General features: G+C 46.5%; 1 protein-coding gene across 1 annotated transcript; it reads left to right on the top strand.

Moving 5' to 3' along the window:
- Window positions 1–659: 659 nt before the first annotated feature.
- ZBTB22 (zinc finger and BTB domain containing 22) lies at window positions 660–25,020 on the top strand. Its single transcript, XM_078641629.1, has 2 exons — window positions 660–864; window positions 19,387–25,020. Exons 1-2 carry the CDS (start codon window positions 854–856, stop codon window positions 20,909–20,911), a joined length of 1,536 nt encoding a protein of 511 aa, XP_078497755.1. The 5' UTR covers window positions 660–853; the 3' UTR covers window positions 20,912–25,020.

Below are 25,020 nucleotides of genomic sequence, written 5' to 3'. Positions count from 1 at the left end.
ATTTTGGTTGCTCACTATTGTCACTTTTGATTCATGTAACTTAACGTTTGCTTTTGTAATTTGTTAACTTGAAATTTTCTCCTCATGTATCATTACTGCTCCTATTGTGAAGCACTCTGACACCTTCGGGTGAAGTCCGCGCTATATAAAATCACATAAATAAAATAAATAATAAAATAAAAAAATAATAGGGTGCTCATGTAAAGCACTCTTATGCCTTTGGGCTAAGTTTGTGGTATAGAAAAATCTGCAACAAAAAAAAAGAAAGTGAAGAAAGATGAAGAATAATTTTTGCCTTTGGTCCTGACATCAAATCTGCTGCATTTAACATGTGATCTGGTCCCTGGCCCCAGGATGCCTTGCCTCTTTAGACTGGGACTGAGAGTGCTCATCCCCTTCCCCCTACAATGTGTAGTCCTATCTCGATTCCCATGACTCCAGTTCATTAGGGGCTTGCCTTTCTTCTGTTTCGATGGCCTGCTGGGTGTCACCCTGTCTGGTTTATTGTGTGATGAGCGGGCTCCGCCTACTGCCTGACGGACGGCAAAGTCTTCCTATTGCAGAGCACCTGCTGCCCCGCGCACCCAATCAGAATTGAAAGCCGGCAGCGGTTGGGGGCGGGCCTCGTCCCGGCGGACCAATCGGCGCTGTGGCAGAGCAGCGTCTGGAGAGCCCGGCGCCGCAGAGCCGAGCAGCGCCGGTCTGGTGTACTCTCCCCGGCTCCACGAGCACCTGTAACCATAGGGTCCCGGCAGCCCGGCCCGCCCTAGTCGCCGTCCCGCAGTAGGTAGGCGGCGGTCCGTGGCTACAGCTCCTGCAGCTCCACCAATCGCAGCTAGAGAACCGCCTCGACATGACCGACAGGTAAGGCAGCCAATCCGCGCAGAGAATCGTGCTGACGCTATGACGTTTGACAAAGTCACGCCTTCTTGCTTGCCAGACGTGTGTCCGAACCAGTGAACTGAGAGAGGTCCGCCCAGGTGGACCAATGGCAGCTAGCGGGCTGGTCCAAAGGGGGCGGGGCTTAGCATTGTTGGCCTAGGAGAGAGGAGGCAATAAAGAGAGAAAGAAATAGTAATGCACTGTTAGGAGGAGGCATAGCCAGGCTGAGGGGCAAATGACCCAGAGTGCAAGCAGCAGCCACAGGCCCCTGGGGAGCGTATCCGAAATGTAGTAACAAAAACACAGCCTTCGAGAGAAGGGGCAATAGATGCAGAGAGAGGGAGCAAGAACCAGATTCAGAGGGGAGGGGAGGGGGGGGGGCAGGTACAGTTTTAAAGATGAAATAATAACCAGTCTGTGGGGGTGACCTATAGACTTAGAGGGAAAGAGAGTGCATAAAGGGAGATGGAGCAATGACCAGAAAGACAGAAATAACCAGACAAAGAAAGAGCATGCAGGAGCCAGACAAGGAGAGGGAGCAGTGACCAGATTGAGAGAAGAAGCTGTAACCAGACTCAGGGAGCAGTAAACAGACTTGGCGAGAGAGAGGGACTGAGACCTATCTCACAGAGAGGGAGTGACGTCCAGGCAGAGAGCAAAAGCAATAACCAGCTTGAGAGAGAGGGAGCAGAAACCAGGTTTACAGAGAGAGTAATATTTAGACTAAGAGAGGGAGTGCACTAATCAGACTTAGAGGAAGCAATACTCAAACTGGGACACAGGAAGAACAATAACCAGACTAAGAGAGCAAGCAATGCCCAGGCGTGGTGAAAGCGTAATAATAATCCGACTGAGAGGGTAACAGTAAATAGAGAGAGAGAGCGCTAATCAGAATGAGTGGGAGCAATGACCAGACACATAAAGTGGATTGAGTAGCCAGATAGCTAGAATGGGATCAGCAACCAGACAAAGGCTAATTGCCCTAGAGAGAGAGAGCGCGTTCATCAGACTGAGAGGGAGCAATAATCAGTCTTGGAAAAAACGGACAACCACCAGACTTTGGTAGGGTACAGTATCCAGACAGAGAGAGATAGAGAAGAAGCAATAACCGGTCAGAACAGTAATCTGAAAGAGAGAGTGCGAGAAAGAGAGTACTAATGAGAGAAGGAGCAATAACCATACTCTGGGGGCAAAAAAACCGAGAGAGAAATCACCAGGTAGCGAGAGAGAGAACAATAGGCAGACCGAGAGAGAGAAGGAACAGTAACCAGACCCAGAGAGAGAATGGCAATAACCCGACAGAGAAATGGAGAAGGAGCTATAACCAGACTGAGAGAAGGAGCAATAACCAGACAGAGAGAGAGCGGGAGCAATAACCAGACAGAGAGAGAGCAGAAGCAATAATCAGACAGAGAGAGAGAAGGAGCAAACACCAGACAGAGAGAAGGAGCAATAATCAGACTGAGTGAGAGCAGGTGGAATAACCAGACAGAAAGAGCGAGAAGGAGAAACAACGAGACACTGCGAGAGCAGGAGCAATAACCAGACAGAAAGAGCGAGAAGGAGAAACAACGAGACACTGAGAGAGCAGGAGCAGTAACCAATCCAATCCAAAAATTCTTTATTTCGGTCATTCGAGACCATAAAAGATGCAATAAAAAACATATAAAACCACATGCGAACATACAATATAAAAACAGTGCAAGGAAGCAAAGACTACTAAAATCAATACATGTAAGAATCTGGGAGACTGAAGGTACAATTAACTACGGTTCTTTACAGTTTATTTCGTGTTAAGAAGTTAAAGATTACCCTTTCAGTGTTTTTTTTCTAATCTGCCACATAGCCATTAGATACTTGGCTACAGCAAATACAATGTGGTGCAGGGTGCTTGTCTTCAGAATTCTATATGATTGTAGATAGTTTCTGAAGCCTAGATTCCTACACAGTGGCACTAGCCAGTACTTTCTCGGTCTATTGTAGGCAGGGCAGAAAAACAGCACATGTAGATCATCCTCCACATTCGTGCTGCACCCAGGACAGATTTTATCGTCCAACGTTGACCATTTACTTGTAACAGTAACCAGACGGAGAGAGAAAGAACAATAACCAGACAGAGAGAGAGAAGTAGCAATAACCAGACAGAGAGAGAGCAGAAGCAATAACCAGACAGAGAGAATGAGAAAAAAACAGACAAAGAGAGAGCAGGAGCAATAACCAGACAGAGAGAGAGGAGGAGAAATAACCAGACTGAGATAGAGAAAAGGACCAGTAACCAGACAGAGAAGGGATAGTAACCAGACAGAGAGAGAGAAGGAGCAATAACCATACTCTGGGAGCGATAAACTGAGAGTAATCACCAGGTAGTGAGAGAAAGAGAGAGCAAAAAGCAGGCAGAGAGAGAGAGAAGGAACAGTAACCAGACTGAGAGAGGGAGATTAAGCAATAACCAGACAGAGAGAGAGAAGGAGCAGTAACCAGATAAAGAGAGAGCAGGAGCAATAACCAGACAGAGAGAGAGAAGAAGGACCAGTAACCAGACAGACATAGAAGGGATAGTAGTCAGACTGAGAGATAGAAGGAGCAGTAACCAGACAGAGCGAGAGAAGGGGCAATAACCATACAGAGAGAGAGAGAAGGAGCAATAACCAGACAGAGAGAGAAGTAGCAATAACCAGACACAGAGAAAGAGCAGGAGCAATAACCAGACAGAGAGAGAGAGAGAGAAAGAACAATAACCAGACAGAGAGAGAGAAAGAACAATAACCAGACACCGAGAGAAAAGGAGCAGTTACCAGATAAAGAGAGAGCAGGAGCAATAACCAGACAGAGAGAGAGAGAAGAAGGACCAGTAACCAGACAGACAGAGAAGGGATAGTAGTCAGACGGAGAGAGAGAAGGAACAGTAACCAGACTATGAGAGGGAAGGAGCAATAACCAGGCCCAGAGAGATAATGTGCAATAACCAGATAGAGAACGAGCAATAACCAGACTAAGAGAGAAGAAGCAATAACCAGAAGGAGAGAGAGAGGGAGCAATAACCAGCCTCAGAGAGAGAAGGAGCAATAACCAGACCCAGAGAGATAATGTGCAATAACCAGATAGAGAACGAGCAATAACCAGACTAAGAGAGAAGAAGCAATAACCAGACTGAGAGAGAGAAGGAGCAGTAACTAGACTGTGAGAGGGAAGGAGCAATAACCAGACAGAGAGAGAGAAGGAGCAATAACCAGACAGAGAGAGAGAAGAAGGACCAGTAACCAGACAGACAGAGAAGGGATAGTAGTCAGACTGAGAGAGAGAAGGAACAGTAACCAGACTATGAGAGGGAAGGAGCAATAACCAGAAGGAGAGAGAGAGGGAGCAATAACCAGATAAAGAGAGAGCAGGAGCAATAACCAGACAGAGAGAGAGAAGAAGGACCAGTAACCAGACAGACAGAGAAGGGATAGTAGTCAGACTGAGAGAGAGAAGGAACAGTAACCAGACTATGAGAGGGAAGGAGCAATAACCAGAAGGAGAGATAGAGGGAGCAATAACCAGCATCAGAGAGAGAAGGAGCAATAACCAGACTAGGAGAGAGAATGAGCAATAACCAGACTATGAGAGGGAAGGAGCAATAACCAGAAGGAGAGAGAGAGGGAGCAATAACCAGCATCAGAGAGAGAAGGAGCAATAACCAGACCCAGAGAGATAATGTGCAATAACCAGATAGAGAACGAGCAATAACCAGACTAAGGGCCATGTGTATCAACATTCCGTTTTGCGATTCCTAAATAGCGATTTTTAAGGAATCGCTATTTAGAAATCGCAAAATGGTATGTACGTAGAAAATCACTTCTTTTTAGCGATTCCTTAAAATTCCTTAATTGCGATTAGCAAATTGCTAATCGCAATTAAGGAATAATTTCCCATTCATTTCTATGGGCCAGGAGGCCCATAGGAATGAAGGGGAAATGTGCGATTAGCAATTTGCTAATCGCAAATTGAGAATATTTTCAAGGGTGCAGGGGTGTCCAAAGGACACCCTGCTGCACCCCTGAAAATGACATGTGTGCGCATATGGCGCACATACATGCCCTAAGGGCATGTATGAGCGTCACATGGCACCTTTTGATTTAAAAAAAAAATGCTTTTTTAAAAGAATTCGCAACTTACCACCAACTAGAAGTTGGTGGTAATTTGCGATTCCTTAAGGGCATTTTGGTATTGTTTTTTCCTTGATACATTGCGTTTAAGGAATCGCAAAATTTGCAATTCCTTAAATGCAATTGCAAAATAAGGAATGGCAAATTTTGCGATTCCTTATTTTGCACCAAAATTGTTTCATACATACCATTTAGCGAAAATGGGTTCGCAAACGCTGGAATTCTGTGAATTTCGGTGTTTGCGAACCCATTTGGCCTTGATACATATGGCCCTAAGAGAGAAGACGCAATAACCAGACTGAGAGAGAGAAGGAGCAATAACCAGACCGAGGGAGAAGGAGCAGTAACCAGACCGAGGGAGAAGGAGCAATAACCAGACTCCGAGAGAAGGAGCAATAACCAGACAGAGAGAAGGAGCAATAACCAGACAGAGAGAGAGCAGAAGCAATAACCAGACAGAGAGAGAGCAGGGCCAAAAACAGACAGAGCGAGAGAGAAGGAGAAACAACCAGACAGAGAGAGAGAAGGAGCAATAACCAGACTGAGAGAGAAAAGAAGCAACAACTAGACAGAAGGAGAAAGAAGGAGCAATAACCAGACGGAGAGAGAGAAGGAGCAATAACCAGAAGGAGAAAAAGCAGGAGCAATAACCAGACTGAGGGAGAGAGAGAGAAGGAACAATAATCAGACTGAGAAAGAGGAGAAATAACCAGAATGTGAGAGAGGAGGTGCAATGAGAAGACTGAGGGCTGAGGAGCAGTAACCAGGCTGAGAAAGAGAAGGATCAATAACCAGTCCCAGAGAGAGAATGTGCAATACCCTGATAGAGAAACAGAGAAGGAGCAATAACCAGACAGAGAGAAGAAGCAATAACCAGACCGAGAGAGAGAAGGAGCAATGACCAGACTGAAAGAGAGAAGGAGCAATGACCAGACTGAAAGAGAGAATGTGCAATAATCCGAAAGAGAGACGAAGCAATAACCAGACAGAGAGAGAGAGAGAAAGAACAATAACCAGGCAGAGAGAGAAGTAGCAATAACCAGACACAGAGAAAGAGCAGGAGCAAAACCCAGACAAGGAGAGAGAGAGAAAGACCAATAACCAGACAGAGAGAGAAGTAGCAATAACCAGACACAGAGAAAGAGAGAGAAGGAGCAATAACCAGACAGACAGAGAGAGAGAGAGAGAGAGAAAGAACAATAACCAGACAGAGAGAGAGAGAGAGAAAGAACAATAACCAGTGAGAGAGAGAGAGAGAGAAGGAGCAATAACCAGAGAGAGAAAGAACAATAACCAGACAGAGAGAGAGAAGTAGCAATAACCAGACACCAAGAGAAAAGGAGCAATAACCAGACAGAGAGAGAAAGAGCAATAACCAGACAGAGAGAGAGAAAGAACAATAACCAGACAGAGAGAAATAGCAATAACCAGACACAGAGAAAGGGAAGGAGCAATAACCAGACAGAGAGAGAGAAGGAGCAATAACCAGACAGAGAGAAGGAGCAATAACCAGACACAGAGAAAGAGCAGGCGCAATAACCAGACAGAGAGAGAGAGAACGAACAATAACCAGACAGAGAGAGAAGTAGCAATAACCAGGCTAGGAGAAAGGAGGGGCAATAACCAGACTGAAAGAGAGAGAACGAGCAATAACCAGACTGAGGGAGACGGAGCAATAACCAGACAGAGAGAGAGAGAAAGACAAATAACCAGACAGAGAGAGGAGGAACAATAACCAGACAGAGAGAGAGAGAGAGAGAGAGAGAGAGAGAAAGAGAGAGAGCGAGAGAGAGAGAAAGACAAATAACCAGACAGAGAGAGGAGGAACAATAACCAGACAGCGAGAAAGACAAATAACTGGACTGAGAGAGAGAGAGAGAGAGAGAGAGAGAAGGAGCAATAACCAGGCTGCGAGAGAGAGAAGGAGCAATAACCAGACAGAGAGAGAGAGGAGGAGCAATAACCAGACTGAGAGAGAGAGAGAGAGAAAGACAAATAACCAGATAGAGAGAGGAGGAAAAATTATCAGACAGAGAGAGAGAGAGAAAGACAAATAACCAGACAGAGAGAGGAGGAGCAATAACCAGACCGAGAGAGAGAGAGAGAAAGACAAATAACCAGACAGAGAGAGGAGGAACAATAACCAGACAGAGAGAGAGAAGGAGCAATAACCAGACAGAGAGAGGAGGAACAATAACCAGACCGAGAGAGAGAGAGAGAAAGACAAATAACCAGACAGAGAGAGGAGGAACAATAACCAGACAGAGAGAGAGAAGGAGCAATAACCAGACAGAGAGAGGAGGAACAGTAACCAGACCGAGAGAGAGAGAGAGAAAGACAAATAACCAGACAGAGAGAGGAGGAACAATAACCAGACAGAGAGAGAGAAAGACAAATAACCAGACAGAGAGAGGAGGAACAATAACCAGACAGAGAGAGAGAAGGAGCAATAACCAGACCGAGAGAGGAGGAACAATAACCAGACAGAGAGAGAGAGAGAAAGAACAATAACCAGACAGAGAGAGAAATAGCAATAACCAGATACAGAGAAAGGGAAGGAGCAATAACCAGACAGAGAGAGAGAAGGAGCAATAACCAGACAGAGAGAAAGAGCAATAACCAGACACAGAGAAAGAGCAGGTGCAATAACCAGACAGAGAGAGAGAGAACGAACAATAACCAGACACAGAGAGAAGTAGCAATAACCAGGCTAGGAGAAAGGAGGGGCAATAACCAGACTGAAAGAGAGAGAAGGAGCAATAACCAGACTGAGGGAGAAGGAGCAATAACCAGACAGAGAGAGAGAGAGAAAGACAAATAACCAGACAGAGAGAGGAGGAACAATAACCAGACAGAGAGAGAGAGAAAGACAAATAACCAGACAGAGAGAGGAGGAACAATAACCAGACAGAGAGAGAGAGGGAGCAATAACCAGACTAGGAGAGAGGAGGAGAAATAACCAGACTGAGAGAGAAGGAGCAATAACCAGACTGAGAGAGAGAAGGAGCAATAACCAGACAGAGAGAGAGAGAGAGAAAGACAAATAACCAGACAGAGAGAGGAGGAACAATAACCAGACAGAGAGAAAGAGAGAAAGACAAATAACCAGACTGAGAGAGAGAGAGAGAGAGAGAAGGAGCAATAACCAGACACAGAGAGAGAGGAGGAGTAATAACCAGACTGAGAGAGAGAGAGAGAGAGAAAGACAAATAACCAGACAGAGAGAGGAGGAACAATAACCAGACAGAGAGAAAGAGAGAAAGACAAATAACCAGACAGAGAGAGAGAGAAGGAGAAATAACCAGACTGAGAGAGAGAAGGAGCAATAACCAGACAGAGAGAGAGAGAGGAGGAGCAATAACCAGACACAGAGAGAGAGGAGGAGTAATAACCAGACTGAGAGAGAAAGAGAGAAAGACAAATAACCAGACAGAGAGAGGAGGAACAATTTCCAGACAAAGAGAGAGAGAGAAAAAGACAAATAACCAGACAGAGAGAGGAGGAACAATAACCAGACCGAGAGAGAGAAGGAGCAATAACCAGACCGAGAGAGGAGGAACAATAACCAGATAGAGAGAGAGAAGGAGCAATAACCAGACAGAGAGAGGAGGAACAATAACCAGACAGAGAGAGAGAAGGAACAATAACCAGACCGAGAGAGGAGGAACAATAACCAGACAGAGAGAGGAGGAACAATAACCAGACAGAGAGAGAGAGATGGAGAAATAACCAGACAGAGAGAGAGAGAAAGAACAATAACCAGACAGAGAGAAATAGCAATAACCAGACACAGAGAAAGGGAAGGAACAATAACCAGACAGAGAGAGAGAATGAGCAATAACCAGACACAGAGAAAGAGCAGGCGCAGTAACCAGACAGAGAGAGAGAGAACGAACAATAACCAGACACAGAGAAGTAGCAATAACCAGGCTAGGAGAAAGGAGGGGCAATAACCAGACTGAAAGAGAGAGAAGGAGCAATAACCAGACTGAGGGAGAAGGAGCAATAACCAGACAGAGAGAGAGAGAGAGAAAGACAAATAACCAGACAGAGAGAGGAGGAACAATAACCAGAGAGAGAGAGAAGGAGCAATAACCAGACTAGGAGAGAGGAGAAGCAATAACCAGACTGAGAGAGAAGGAGCAATAACCAGACTGAGTGAGAGAAGGAGCAATAACCAGACATACAGAGAGAGAGAGAAAGACAAATAACCAGACAGAGAGAGGAGGAACAATAACCAGACAGAGAGAAAGAGAGAAAGACAAATAACCAGACTGAGAGAGAGAAAGAAGGAGCAATAACCAGACTGAGAGAGAGAAGGAGCAATAACCAGACACAGAGAGAGAGAGGAGTAATAACCAGACTGAGAGAGAGAGAGAAAGACAAATAACCAGACAGAGAGAGGAGGAACAATAACCAGACAGAGAGAAAGAGAGAAAGACAAATAACCAGACAGAGAGAGAGAGAGCGAGAGAGAGAAGGAGCAATAACCAGACTGAGAGAGAGAAGGAGCAATAACCAGACTGAGAGAGAGAAGGAGCAATAACCAGACAGAGAGAGAGGAGGAGCAATAACCAGACAGAGAGAGAGAGAGAGAAAGACAAATAACCAGACAGAGAGAGGAGGAACAATTACCAGACAGAAAAATAAATAATCAGACTGAGGGAGAAGGAGCAATAACCAGACAGAGAGAGAGAGAGAGAAAGACAAATAACCAGACAAAGAGAGGAGGAACAATAACCAGACAGAGAGAGAGAAGGAGCAATAACCAGACCGAGAGAGGAGGAACAATAACCAGACAGAGAGAGGAGGAACAATAACCAGACATAGAGAGAGATAAAGAACAATAACCAGGCTGAGCGAGAAGGAGCAATAACCAGACAGAGAGAGAAAGAACAATAACCAGACTAGGAGAGAGCGAGAGAGAGAGAAAGAACAATAACCAGGCTGAGAGAAGGTGCAATAACCAGACAGAGAGAGAAAAGAAGCAACAACTAGACTAAAGGACAGAGAAGGAACAATAACCAGACGGAGAGAGAGAATGAGCCAGGGGCATAACACAGGCCCCTGAATCCCCCGCGGGTGGGGAGGCCAAGCACCAGGGGGCCCCCTCGGCACTGCACTCTGGCCAGAGAGTTCCTGATTGAGCCTGGAGGGGGCCCCTCTTCTTACCGTGCAGGGAGGCCCCCTCAATTTTCGTGACGCCAATGGCAGAAGCAATAACCAGACAGAGAGAGAAAAAGAGCAGTAACCAAACTGAGCGAGAGAAGGAGCAGTAACTAGACTAAGAGAGAAGGTGCAATAACCAGACCCCGAGAGAAGGAGCAATAACCAGAAGGAGAGAGAGAAGGAGCAATAACCAGACCCGAGAGAGAATGTGCAATAACCTGACAGAGAAGTAGAGAAGGAGCAACAACCACACAGAGACAGAGAGAAGGAGCAATAACCAGACAGAGAGAACAAGCATTGGAAATGCAATAGGTCTTGCATTAGAAAAGTTGGAGTTATTGGTCTTGTAAATGACATATTTTATTTATTTGTTGGTTTTTAAAATTGCTAAATTGATGGCTTTGTCATTTACAATGCCAATAGTTATAACTTTCGCGAATGTGACACCTATAGCATTTGGAATGCAACATGTTTTGTATTTACGTGACTTAGATGGCAGCTCTGGTCGTTAGGCCACATCTCTAGAGAGCAGGAGAGTGCAGCAGGGGAGAGAAGCACAGCAATGCAATAGGTCTCGCATTAGGAAAGTTTGAGCTATTGGTATTGTAAAGGACACATTTTTTATTTATGTGCTTGTTTTGAAAATAGCGAAATTAATAGCTTTGTTATTTACAATGCCAATAGTTTTATCTTTGGCAAATGTGACACCTATTGTAACACAATATGTGTTGTGAGGGTGAGTGAGGGTGAGGGTGAGGGGTTGAGGGTGAGGGGTTGAGGGTGAGTGAGGGTGAGGGGTTGAGGGTGAGTGAGGGCGAGGGGTTGAGGGTGAGAGAGGGTGAGGGTGAGTGAGGGTGAGGGGTTGAGGGCTAGGGGTTGAGGGTGAGTGAGGGTGAGGGTGAGGGGTTGAGGGTGAGTGAGGGGTTGAGGGTGAGTGAGGGTGAGGGGTTGAGGGTGAGTGAGGGTGAGGGGTTGAGGGTGAGTGAGGGTGAGTGAGGGTGAGGGGTTGAGGGTGAGGGGTTGAGGGTGAGTGAGGGTGAGAGGTTGAGGGTGAGTGAGAGTGAGGGTGAGTGAGGGGTTGAGGGTGAGGGGTTGAGGGTGAGTGAGGGTGAGTGGTTGAGGGTGAGTGAGGGTGAGGGGTTGAGGGTGAGTGAGGGTGAGTGAGGGTGAGTGAGGGTGAGGGGTTGAGGGTGAGTGAGGGTGAGGGTGAGTGAGGGTGAGGGTGGGTGAGTGAGGGTGAGGGTGAGTGAGGGTGAGTGAGGTTGAGGGTGAGGGTGAGTGAGGGTGAGGGGTTGAGGGTGAGGGGGTGAGTGAGGGTGAGTGAGGTTGAGGGTGAGTGAGGGTGAGGGGTTGAGGGTGAGTGAGGGTGAGGGGTTGAGGGTGAGTGAGGGTGAGGGGTTGAGGGTGAGTGAGGGTGAGTGAGAGTGAGGGGGTGAGGGGTTGAGGGTGAGTGAGGGTGAGGGGGTGAGTGAGGGTGAGGGTGGGTGAGGGTGAGTGAGGGTGAGGGGTTGAGGGTGAGTGAGGGTGAGGGGTTGAGGGTGAGTGAGGGTGAGTGAGGGGTTGAGGGTGAGTGAGGGTGAGGGGTTGAGGGAGGGTGAGGGTGAGTGAGGGTGAGGGTGAATGAGGGTGAGTGAGGGTGAGTGAGGGTGAGGGTGAGTGAGGGTTAGGGGTTGAGGGTGAGTGAGGGTGAGGGGTTGAGGGTGAGTGAAGGTGAGGGTGAGCGAGGGTGAGTGAGGGTGAGGGTGAGTGAGGGTGAGGGGTTGAGGGTGAGTGAGGGTGAGGGGTTGAGAGTGAGGGTGAGGGGTTGAGGGTGAGTGAGGGTGAGTGAGGGTGAGGGTGAGTGAGGGTGAGGGGTTGAGGGTGAGTGAGGGTGAGTGAGGGTGAGGGTGAGGGGTTGAGGGTGAGTGGGGGTTGAGGGTGAGTGAGGGTGAGGGGTTGAGGGTGAGGGGTTGAGGGTGAGTGAGGGTGAGGGTGAGGGGTTGAGGGTGAGTGAGGGTGAGGGGTTGAGGGTGAGTGAGGGTGAGTGAGGGTGAGGGTGAGGGTGAGTGAGGGTGAGGGGTTGAGGGTGAGTGAGGGTGAGGGTGAGTGAGGGTGAGTGAGACTGAGGGTGAGTGAGGGGTTGAGGTTGAGGGTGAGTGAGGGTGAGGGGTTGAGGGTGGGTGAGTGAGGGTGAGGGTGAGTGAGGGTGAGTGAGGGTGAGTGAGGGTGAGTGAGGGTGAGTGAGGGTGAGTGAGAGTGAGGGTGAGTGAGAGTGAGGGTGAGTGAGGGTGAGGGGTTGAGGGTGGGTGAGGGGTTGAGGGTGAGTGAGGGTGAGGGTGAGTGAGGGTGAGTGAGGGTGAGGGTGAATGAGGGTGAGTGAGGGTGAGGGGTTGAGGGTGAGTGAGGGTGAGGGGTTGAGGGTGAGTGAGGGTGAGGGTGAGGGGTTGAGGGTGAGTGAGGGTGAGGGTGAGCGAAGGTGAGGGTGAGCGAGGGTGAGGGTGAGTGAGGGTGAGTGTGAGGGGAGATGTATATGGGCATATAACGAGAAAGCGAAAGTGAAAGAACAGGTGATGTGGAGGACTCAGAGGTAATCAGAACGGAGCCGAACGCAGAGGAGATGGCTTCGAGCTCCAGTACAGGTAGAGAGAGGAATGACAAGGACACGAGGGCAGCTTGGGAAGGACTTCTGCTGATTACCTTCAAGTACCGTCTTCCACTGCCAAGTAAACTGCTCTCAGGACAGAAAGGGCAGAGGGGGAGCATGAAACAGAAGACAGGTAAAGTGACTAAGCAAAGGGCAGGGCGACAAACAAGAATAATGATCATACGGATAGGGGTTCAAAGGCGGCAAGGATGAGGCTCATGAAATTACACGTTGGCAATTTGGATAAATACATTAAATGATTACGTTAAACAGAGTAGGCTATAGCCAGAGAGAGGAGGCATGCAGGGAAAGAAGTTAAGGCAAGAGGGAATCCAGGCCAGACTCTCCTGCTCTGGATTCATAATAGAGTGTGAAGAGGGTTATTAGATGACGTGCAATATTAGGATGTAAAACTGTTAACAAAAAAAACCTTTAGAAATAAACATTTTTACGCAATAAAGTGCTATAGTAGTTTGATGCACTAAAATCACACTAACGCTGCTATGATTGGTTCCTGGCAGTGCTCTTTGCAACCAGACTGGAGATGCATATGAAGCGGTACTGATTCTCACAAGAATGAAAACTGGTCTAATGAACAGACTATATGTTTACAGACTCATCTATGAAACAGCAACTTTGTTACCCACAAAAACATAACTAAAACAGACAATAGGTCCAGGTCATTGTTGAGATTGCACACAACAACTTAAGACACCGAAAGGGAGACACACGGCGGGCAGGGGAGGGGGCGGAGCGGGGAGAGCGGCATGAGGGTGTGAAGCAGCCGGGGCCTTTGAAGTGAAGCTAAGCTTCACTTCAAAGGTGTGGGAGGAGTGTGGCTTTGGGAACAGATGGCGATTTGGTGATGTGCACGCGCATTTTAGGTCAATGCGCTTGCGCATTGACCTAAAAGCGCATGGGCACAGCACCAAATCGCCGCAGTTAGTTAAACTTTGTTTAAAGCCCTATAGTCTCGCTTCTCTCAATGCGCATGCGCATTGATAGGTCACGAGACCTAAAAAAAGAGCAATAACCAAACTGATCGATAGAAGGAGCAGTAACCAGACTGAGAGAGAGAGAAGGAGCAGTAACCAGACCCGAGAGAGAATGTGCAATAACCTGACAGAGAAGTAGAGAAGGAGCAATAACCAGACAGAGAGAGAAGGATCAATAACCAGTCAGAACAATAATCTTTTAACTTTAACAGTTAACGTCCATGTTGTGTTCAAGGTGTGCCACCATCGCTTCAAACCTGCTCCACAAATGTTAGTGATCCAGGATTCACGACCTTTGTGTAGTCTCACTGGGCAATGTCAGTGTGCTGCTTCCATCAGATATAATATCATCCGTGCGTGCAGCTAGGGAAAGTAATTTCTTTTGCAATACTTTGCTCTGTCTAACAATGGATCAGCTGACTAGGTCTGTAAATTACATTGATTTCATTCTGCCCTGAATCTTAGATCCACGAGCGATTGGCCTGTGGTGATTCTCTGGATTAAATGAGTGTCCGCTAGGTTATGCCCAAAATGTGGCACACACCCCTCCATGAGTGAAAATCATCAACCGCTTATTTACAAACTTTACAAAAACAACTGAGGTATGTCTTTTGCCAATGATCTAGAGTGTGTTTCTTATTTCTGATGCTGGCAGTAAGCCATAACCTGTTACTCTTTCTGGAGTTGAGGCTGTTTTACTCTGTTAGCGCTAGGAAGATCTTGGAACTATTAGTATGCACTGTAAAAAATCAACCAGCCATCGTTGGTTGGCGTTGTCAGGCCGTTACCGGTGTAGGGCTTATCATGTTCCTGCTTGGATAAAATGCTATTTCTTACATCTCCTGATTGACTAACAGTTACCTACAGACGTTTTCCGGTTGTTACTGTTTTTAGGTTTGTTTCTGGGCCGGGTTTTTAGAACTTGGTCTAATTGCTTGGCAACTATTAGAATTGTCTTGGTGTTGGAAGGACCTACCAAACGCAACAGATTTGGCTTATATTTTAGTCCAGCATTTCTGTAGTTGAACTCTGCTCTAGCCTTGAAAAAGTCCTGTGGACGAAACAAGTGTCAGCTACTTCCGTGGTTACATTATGCACGCTAAGTACAGAACTGTGTGGTGAATAAACAGAAGAAATTGAAATTACCTGTGCATCCATTTGACTCTCTTATCAATGATTCAATAGGAACAAGAGTGTGTGCTTCAGTGTCAGATTGCCAAGGTTTCTGGACAGTCACACAGGACGGTATTTTGCACCCTAGGTGGCTGGGTGCGGTCACCATGTGAGCGCCACTGGATAGGACTTCTTCTCTCTCTTTGTTTTTGATACTGGACGCTTCTTTTCACTACTCTATACAATATTTAAATGTGCAAGCATTTAGCATAGCTACTTCTGTTTTGTATTGTCATGGGTTATGACCACCACGTTTATCTCACGGAGGTTTTCTGCGAGCCCGAGTGCAGTGACTCTCTCGTTTGGTCTGATGTTCTTTCATTTTATGTTATGGGTATTCTCTTTGTTGCAATCTTCTGTCCAATACCTCTTCTCTTGCCTATATCTGAGAGATCTCCCTTGCTTTGCAATTTCTAGGTGGGTATTCGGTCTGACATTGCAAGATCAGTTGCAAAGCATACGTTTCTGCTCATCCTCACCGCCTTCGAGTCAGTGAGGGGCCGCAGATTTCTCTGCAAGGGGCATGGCTTATTCAGCCTCAAAGCCATTGTCGATGGCTCTTTTTCCCATTGCACCCCACCCTACAAGTGCTTGGGTAGATTGAAACTGTGACCCATGGAAGGTTTACCAAACGTTTCGAACACGCCCGGAGTTGCGAGGTTGTATTACCAGACGATTCATCACTTAAAATAACGAATGGGTCATTTTCAGCATATCTCAAGAATATTTAATTGTATCAAGTCTTTTATTTATTTTTCCTTTGCGATCCTACTGTCTGGTATGTCATCATTTCCCCAAGCCTTTGTAGTTTTCTCACTGCTTTTTCTTCATCCTAAATTTACTTTATAGTCTTTAAGTCGCATTCTATGTTAACTTATCTTAAATTTGAAACCTTTTCTACTCACAAAAGACCTGCGCCTGAAAGTCTGTAAATTCATTTGAGTGTCTTTAAGAACTGATTTTGTGCATCTTGATGTATCTCCTAAATATGGATGCTGGCACCGCCATTGTGACACACCTGTAGCAGCAATCCTAAAAGCCATCAACATGGAGATCCTGCCCCCCACCCCCCCCCCCCCCCCCCCCCCCATGATAAATATCTGGCTTTAATATAGCCGAGCTCATGAAATAGCAGTTAATGAGTCCCGGTATTATGATGGTAACTATTAAACCTATTAGTTGTTTTCCTCTTTGTCCATGCATCTGAATGGAATGCAGTGCAGAAATATCTGAATTCTTCATAATTCATTAATTATTTTCCCAAATGAAGACATACTTTGAGTACCACTGTCTGTCACCAGCACTGGTGTCCAGAAAGCAGATTGTTGACATTTCATTGAGTTTCATGGAGCTCCTTCAAAAACCAAAGAAAGTTTCTAAAATAGTGGAATGTGAGCCCCAGGGCTTTGGATAGCAGCAAGAGCGTACACATGAAGAATTGTTTCAACATTGGTCTTGTGTCAGTAAGAAACAATGCAGCTTACACAAGACTCTACTATTCTTCTTTGCTTGGTGCCTACCTAGTAAAAGAACAAAAAAGCATTTGGGAAATAATTATTAATTTCACAATTTGCAAATATTGAATGCTTTTGTTTGTAAACTTTGTTAAAGCATGTGCCACTGGTACTGCAGGGCCTCTTTGCAAATGCATTTGTTGGATTCATTTCCGTTCCGTAAACAGGTGTTTTAAGACATTGTTGTCGAATCAAACTGTTCTAGAAATGTCACGAGGGGCACACATCTAGGACTGGCACTAACAATTTGAAAGCTATCTCAAGAATCTTTCAGCAGCATTTATCATTGTTGTGCTCTCTATTCTTATTATTAATTTAAGCTTTTATTAACGTGTTTTCCTCTGTTTGGAACTTTTTGACAGCACTCAGAAATTGTCTGAACAAGAAGGTATTGAGTTGGTAGTCTACATCTTCTTTCTAACCTGGCTTTTTTCAACCTGAAAGCTCAAGAGAAAAAAGAAAAAATGTTTTAGAAACCTTTAGTAGATCATGTTTTTTTAAATGTAGCTGGTGTACTGAGCTCAGATTGGCTGGTGGGAACCTCGGCGTGTTGCTTCCACGGTCTCTTCTACCAGTTTATTAATGATGCTAGTATCTAGAGCGGGCCTGAGCTTGAGTCTTGAGAAACAAAGACAGCTGTAGAACAAAAGCAGCCTTTGTTCTAGAGTATGCTTTATTTAAATAGCTGCATCAGTTCTTTCGGCAGATCTGTGCCTTGTACTGTACCATGACCCCCTTTCTCTGACTTGTGAAGTGTTGCTGGCTTAGGAGTATTACCAGGCAACAGTACACAAGGGACCGGTATCAAGTAGTAGATGGGACATTGGTCTTTAGGCAGTGGCTGTAACCATTTTCTTAGAAGCCTTAGTTACCCCTGGCGTTCTCTGCATCTTCATTCCTTCTGGGGAAGCTAGCATAGGAGAGAAATTAATAGAAAGAAGAGCCATAACCAACTGAAAGGAGGAAGAAGCAAATACTAAGGAGTGACTTGGAGGCGAGATAGCGGCCTTTATCAAGAGAGACAAGGAGGGAGATGATATGAGAGATGGATAGTATGTGTAACAATAGTATCTGAAATATTGGCACTCTTAGTTCTACTATTCCTCACACTGCTGTTTTTATACATCACATTGGTGTCTTAACCTAAGGGTCTGCTGCTCTTTTCTGTTCTTATCCGTTTCTCTAAAACGTTGTGGTCTGACATATTAAAAGATATCTTAGGAGTGGTGCATTTAGAATCAGAATACTTTTTTCTTGCTCCTTACCTTCAACCACCTTCTTTTTTTTCCTTTTTCTCTTTGTTAATTTCATGGTGAGAACTTTAGTAATTTACAGCAGTTCTTTGTCTGTGGCATGTTTTACACTTTTGTATAACGTTTTAATTAATAATGTATTTGAACTTGAGTAGGACCTGAACTTCATGTGACCAGTATCAATTCATAACAACAAAAGATATACGCTGTTCCCTGGGGAGAAAGAAAGAGGGCGTAACCAAGCCGAACCAAACCAGGAGGGCACGAAGGGGGGAAGGGGAGGGGGAATACCCCTTCCGGAACTAAAACCCTCACACACCCAGCAAGCTAGGTGTCATGCTTCATCATTTGGGTTTTGCTCCTCGTCAAACTGGCGCTGCAATGTGTGACGGGCTCCCATAGAGGGGCTCTTTATCAGAGATCTTTTGTTCCTGCCAATTGGTGCATGTGGGTATGAGGGTTTTAGGGAAAGTGTAGACGTGTATGTGATAGTGGGAATTAAAAAAAGTTAGTAAATCCACGGGCATTTTTAATGGTGTGGTTCACTACTTTATTAAAAACAGTGAGTAGAATGTGACACGCTAGTGCTATGATCCAGCGGTGTCTACATCTACCTGAAGGTCAACATGTTTCATGCTCAGAAGAGCAATTCGTCAGGACCTAAAAATCAAGTGGTGGGTGCTACACAGCAAGGGAAGGGGGAGATACTACCTTCCACTTAGTAAATTCAAAGCAGGCCAGGTGGTCCTGCAGTCTCTAAGTGGGACCCTACTTAGGAATAAGAAAGGCTTCAACGGTCATCTCCTGTGTGCTTGATACCCTAAAGTTGAGGTACCTGTCCGCAGTCCGGACTTGCCCGTAGAACCTACCCGCACGTCGGGGGGAGGAAGAGAGACCAGAGTAGGACCTGAACTTCATGTGACCAGTATCAATTCATACCTTCACATTTTTTCTACAGATCTTTTTTAGACCATCATGGCTACCTGATGAAGGGGTCGAGCCGAAACGCGTGTAGACATGAACTATGATAGCCATGACCATGTCTGTGTACTTCACTTCTGATGAATACATTTTTTTCCTTTGTTAAGTCTTTTATTGTTGGTACTCATATCCATGTCTTATATCGATAACATCATCTTTTGATATTTGTTCACTTATTTAACTTAGGCTATGTGTGAATGGACAAGTATGTATGATTAGTCCCTAAAACAGCAACAAGAAGTACTTTGCACATCATGCATAGGCCATACATGGAATTATAGATGTACCACTAATATGACTAAAGATTGTATGTCATTTCTTTTTTCTTACAATATTTATGAAAATATACATTTCTCTACTATAATATAATTTATAAAAAGAATAAAAATGTATATTTTTGAAACAAATCTTCCTCTTTTCTGGTCCTATAGTGTATTTATATGTTTCTAGGTCCACTTTTCATCTATTTCCTAAATAGTTTCCTCACTCATGAGAGATGGATAGTAGCTGCCATGGTGGGGACACACAAAGAGGAAGGGAAGCAATAGCGGAGCAGGATGGAGGATAGACAAACTAGGGACGGGCATTTTATTGTGATTGGATCATGGAACATTCACCCGACCTAACCTTTTCCCTCTTGTTTTCCAGAAGTCTTCCAAAGCAGCTTGGCAACATGGATTCTTCCAGCGCCATCGTCCACTTGGACTTCCCGGAGATCACCTGTGCCTTGCTGGAGAACCTGAACCAGCAGCGGCGAGAGGGAAAGCTCTGCGACATTACCATTCATGTCCAGGGCCAGATCTTCAAGGCTCACCGTGCTGTGCTGGCAGCTTCCTCGCCCTACTTCCATGACCAGGTTCTCCTGAAGAACATGACCTCGATCTCCCTACCCAACGTCATGGACCCTCTGGCCTTTGAGACAGTCCTGTCGTCTGCATATACTGGGAAGCTGAGCATGGTTTCAGACGAGATTGTGAATTACCTGACTGTGGGCAGTGTGCTGCAGATGTGGCACATCGTGGACAAATGCTCCGAACTGCTGAAGGAGGGCCGTGGCCCATCCAGAGCTCCCTCCCGAGCCCACTCCTGCCGCACCAGTGAGAACCAGTCGCCCAGCAGCAGCAACTATTTTAGCCCGCGGGAAGCTGCTACAGAATTTGCAGGGGTCCACGAGCCAGGCAAGTATTTGCGATCAGAGAGAGAGGGCTCTGATGCCAATGATGGTGAAGTCATATTCCAGCACACACTGGCCGAGAAGGGTCGTGACCCTTTTTCCCACGCTAGCCACTTTATTCTGGAGACAGATGACGAAATGAGTGATGGTGGTGGCAGCGGGGAGTGCTCAAGTAGGCGGCCCGCTTACATTCAGCCTAGTATCATGCCGCAGAAGCAGTGGGTTTATATCAAGAAGGAAAAGCCACAGGAGGACCTGGTGCTGACCTGCGAGGAGGACGAGGACCCCGTAGAGACTGTTCCAGCTGCTTCCCGACAGCCTGACCTCCCCGAGGCACCGCTGAGCATCACTGATGTGCGCACCCTCCAATCCCGGGACTTGCCAAGCAGTGGTGACCAAAGGTTAGAAGAGCAAGTGAACTTCTGCGAGTCCTCCGAGGATTTCAGCTATGAAGCCCTTGAGGACATGCCAGGTCAGTTCTCGCAGCGCTCTCTGATGCCCATGGACATGCAAGGCAACCAGATCCTGGTCTACCCTCCCCAGGCTCCAGTGGAGCATGGTGCTGTGCAACTCAACAGCAGCACTACAGACGGAAACAAGATTTTTATGTGTCACTGTGGCAAGGCCTTCTCCCACAAGAGTATGCGGGACCGGCATGTGAACATGCACCTCAATCTGCGGCCCTTCGACTGCCCGGTCTGCAACAAGAAGTTCAAGATGAAGCACCACCTAACGGAGCACATGAAGACGCACACTGGCCTGAAGCCCTACGAGTGCAGTCTCTGTAACAAGAAGTTCATGTGGCGCGACAGCTTCATGCGGCACAAGGGCCACTGTGAGCGGCGGCACCGTATGAGCGGCAGCTGCAAGAAAGAGGGTGCTGACGATCCCTGCAAGAATGATGAGCCCTGCGGCGGTGATGCCATCCGGCTGCAACAGCTGCACTCGGGGCAAGGGACAGGTCGGACGGCCACAGCGGTGCATGAGCGGGACATGTGATGGGTGGCCTGCGGCAGCCATGACTTTTTAATTATTATTCTTGTAGCAGTTTCGGAGCCAGACTGTCTGGATTTGGGAGAACCATATCTCCTACAGCATTAGTCAAACTCGTTTCTAGAACGGACAAAACAGCTGGACTCTCTGAATCGTCTCTTTACGTAGCACGTATGTTCCAGTGTTAGGGGGGAGGCTGGAAGGTGGCCAGTGCTTCCAGGCTCACGGCTTCAGAAGGGTAGGACTTAGGTCTGTTCACCTGCTTAGCAGTGGGCAGAAAACTGTTTTGGCGACTAGAGGAGGGATTAAGGATTTGTGGAATGGGACTGTAATTCAACCCTCCACCCTCCATACAGTGACACTTCCTTCTATGCCGTATTCAGCAACCATGCATGCGTATCTGTGCTGTGCATCTTACTGCATTTAAGCTGATGCCCCTATTCTATGAACTGGCAGATGTTGCACAAATCTGTCCTCACTGCCTTGTCAGACAGTGGATCTGTACACTGCCCTTTTGATCCAGCTCCTGAGCACAGTCTCACAGGCACTTGCAGTCTCAGACCAACACTCACACACAGCATAACATACCTGTTATTATGAGGACCGGCCATGGGCCGTAATGAAGTGTGTATTTGCTATTCTAACCCTACGGGCGCTTTGATAGTAGGGTAGGTTAAAATGTAGACCGAGGCAATTATAACTGAACTCTTTTTGATACCCTCGCTCAAAAGTACCTACACACTATGGGGACCGGTCCTCCTAATGCACTGATCCTCACAAAGAAAGTGTTTGTCTGGTTCTGTTAGGGTTTACCCATGCTATAAGGAACTATCTAGGCCTCACAGCATGGGTTATACGTGCCCTGTCCTACACACATCTTTCATGCGCACACACAGTCCTACACATTTCACTCGCACACGCACACACACACCAAGGCATGTCCCCGCTCACCCATCAGTGTTCAGATGTTGTCTCTGAAGTAAATCACTTACACTAATGTTATGAAACGTTCCCTTAAATGAGATCGTACACTATTGCTTTATTGTTGAAGTAGAATTTTATGTTTTTTTAAGAGCCGCTGTCAAGTAGCTCACAATGTGCGGGGCACAGAATTAGGATTGAGGAACAGATGCTGCTCCCACATTGTTTTCTAGATCTAACGGCTCTGTATCTGGACAGTCAGAACAGAAATCTGAAGTGTAGTGTCAGTCCTTGACTGCCAGGGCTCGTCTAATTTGTCTGTTGATGACTTTCCCCGGCTTCTTCCAGGATATGCAGTGCTGAAGGCGTTTTGAAGCCCAGCAATTCTCCACTCTCACGTAGTCTGTGCAGATCACCTAAAGCATCATCTATGTCCCTAATCGAGTTCACCCACAAGGTACATTCCTATATTTCAATGTATTCATGTCGGAAGTGTTATTGGGCCAGGCCGTCTTAGGTTTTTCTATTTCCTGCAGTTTACAGCCTCCTGGCATCTCTTGCATGCTAAGTTTTAATTCAGTTCTTTCTGCTGTAACTTTGCATGAGTGGAGGAGATGCTACATTACCTGCTAGAAAGGAGGTCCTTTCCATTTCAAGTGGAGGTCATCGAAAATATGTTTTGCTCTGCCCTGATTCGTACATCATTCACATACATCAATTTGTTGTTTTCGCCATGAGCCAGTATCGAATTCAGAGGTATGTTAGTGCCCACTTGAAGCCTTCTCTCTCTGCATGTTGGTGGAATCGCCTGTTTGCAGCTTGTGGGGTCCTCTATGTTTTTGTCACTGCGTTCCAAGTATGATCCATGTGTTCTCTTTCCGTGGAGGCAGTATGCATGTGCAGATGCAGTAAGCATGCCAGGTGCATCAGCTGCTGCAGAATGATTCAGTGCAGTGTGCCTACTCCATGCATAAGTTGCTGAGGGACAGGTGCTGAAGCAATGTGTGGGCCCGTACATCAACTGTTGCAGAATGATTATCGGTTCAGTGTGCGTACTTGTGCATAAGTCGCTCCGAGAAAGTTGCTGACGCCGTGTGTCGGCCCGTACATCAGCTGTTGCAGAATGATTATCAGTTCAGTGTGCGTACTTGTGCTTAAGTTGCTCCGAGAAAGTTGCTGAAACCGTGTGTGGGCCCGTACATCAGCTGTTGCAGAATGATTATCGGTTCAGTGTGCGTACTTGTGCATAAGTCGCTCCGAGAAAGTAGCTGAAGCCGTGTGTGGGCCCGTACATCAGCTGTTGCAGAATGATTATCGGTTCAGTGTGCGTACTTGTGCATAAGTCGCTCCGAGAAAGTTGCTGAAGCCGTGTGTGGGCCCGCACATCAGCTGTTGCAGAATGATTATCGGTTCAGTGTGCGTACTTGTGCATAAGTCGCTCCGAGAAAGTTGCTGAAGCCGTGTGTCGGCCTGTACATCAGCTGTTGCAGAATGATTATCGGTTCAGTGTGCATACTTGTGCATAAGTTGCTCCGAGAAAGTTGCTGAAGCTGTGTGTGGGCCCGTACATCAGCTGCTGCAGAATCATTATCTGTTCAGTGTATATACGCGTGCATAAGTTGCTCCGAAAAAAAGTTGCTGAAGCCGTGTGTGGGCCTGTATATCAGCTGTTGCGGAATGATTATCTGTTCAGTTTGCGTACTCGTGCATAAATTGCTCCAGGACAGTTGCTGAAGCAGTGTGTGGGCCTGTGCATCAGCTGCTGCAGAATGATTATCAGTTAAGTGTGCGTACTTGTGCATAAGTTGCTCCGAGAAAGTTGCTGAAGCCGTGTGGGGGCCTGTATATCAGCCGTTGCAGAATGATTATCTATTCAGTGTGCGTACTCGTGCATAAGTTGCTCCAGGACAGTTGCTGAAGCAGTGTGTGGGCCTGTGCATCAGCTGCTGCAGAATGATTATCAGTTAAGTGTGCGTACTTGTTCATAAGTTGCTCCGAGAAAGTTGCTGAAGCTGTGTGGGGGCCTGTGCCTCAGCTGCTGCAGAATGAATATCGGTTCAGTGTGCGTACTCGTGCATAATTTGCTCTGGGAAAGTGGCTGAAGCCATGTGTGGGCCCGCACATCAGCTGCTGCTGAATGATCATCGGTGCAGTGTGCTTACTTGTGCTTAATTTGCTCCGTGACAGTTTCTGAAGCAGTGTGGGAGCCTGTGCATCAGCTGCTGCAGAATGAATCTGTCCAGTGTGCGTACTCGTGCATAAGTTGCTCCTAGACAGTTGCTAAAGCAGTGTGTGGGCCTGTGCATCAGCTGCTGCAGGACGATTCGAGCTGTGGCTATTGCCACTGAGCGTTCTTATCCTTCAGCAGTTTACAATTTTGTTTGTGCTTGTTCAGCACTCAATTAACATCATGCAGGTGGAGTCTGGACATTCTGCATGTGCACTTTGTACCTGTAGGTGTACTGTACACCTACACCTGTACCAGTGTTACCGTAGTACGTGTTCATTAGAAGCCAGCAATGATCTCCAAATATAGGAGGAGAGGCCTTTGGGAGCACATTATAAAGTTTACATCCCTAGTGTCATGAGGAAGGAAGGGTCCGCTGAAAAAAAGGCTGGAAGTTTAGGGGAGTCTACTTTTTCACACTCGCATGTCTTGAATTATAGCAAACAGTCTGTCTGAGCCCTGCTTCCCATCTACTAGGAGAACTCCATACCAGGAGTAGATATTCTTTGCAGCATGTGTTGTAATTCACACACATTACACTCTCATGCCTTCTAAAGTTGGCTTCAGAATACTGCAACTTGTTTTTCTTTGAAGTCTTTGTTTCGGAAAGACTGCACTTAGCTAGATGATTTAAAGGAGAGGTTCCACACCCCTGACTCCATCCCTTCTCAGCAAACACTGATCGAGCTGTCTTTAACCAGGCTACTCCTGTCTCCAGTAGCGGGAAAAGACCGGTGCTAAAATCGGTGCAGGGCGTAATGAAGCACTGGACAGACTGCAAACTATGCAAATGAAAAGTGCTTCTTACCAAGCTTCTGAGATGACACCTGTGGATACTTGAGGCCTTGGAGCTGGTGGAAACGGTGCCTCTTGTATATAGCACCTGGTGACAGAGCTTGATTTTCCAGGGTATAAGCACTTGAAGGTTGTGCCGTGTTGTAGTTTAAGCAATTCACAACCAACCCCA

This window comes from Lissotriton helveticus, chromosome 5_1 (genome assembly GCF_964261635.1).
Source record: "Lissotriton helveticus chromosome 5_1, aLisHel1.1, whole genome shotgun sequence".
Classification (NCBI taxonomy): domain Eukaryota; kingdom Metazoa; phylum Chordata; class Amphibia; order Caudata; family Salamandridae; genus Lissotriton; species Lissotriton helveticus.
Note: the sequence above shows the minus strand (reverse complement) of the source record. Positions and strands in the feature narration are given on the sequence as shown.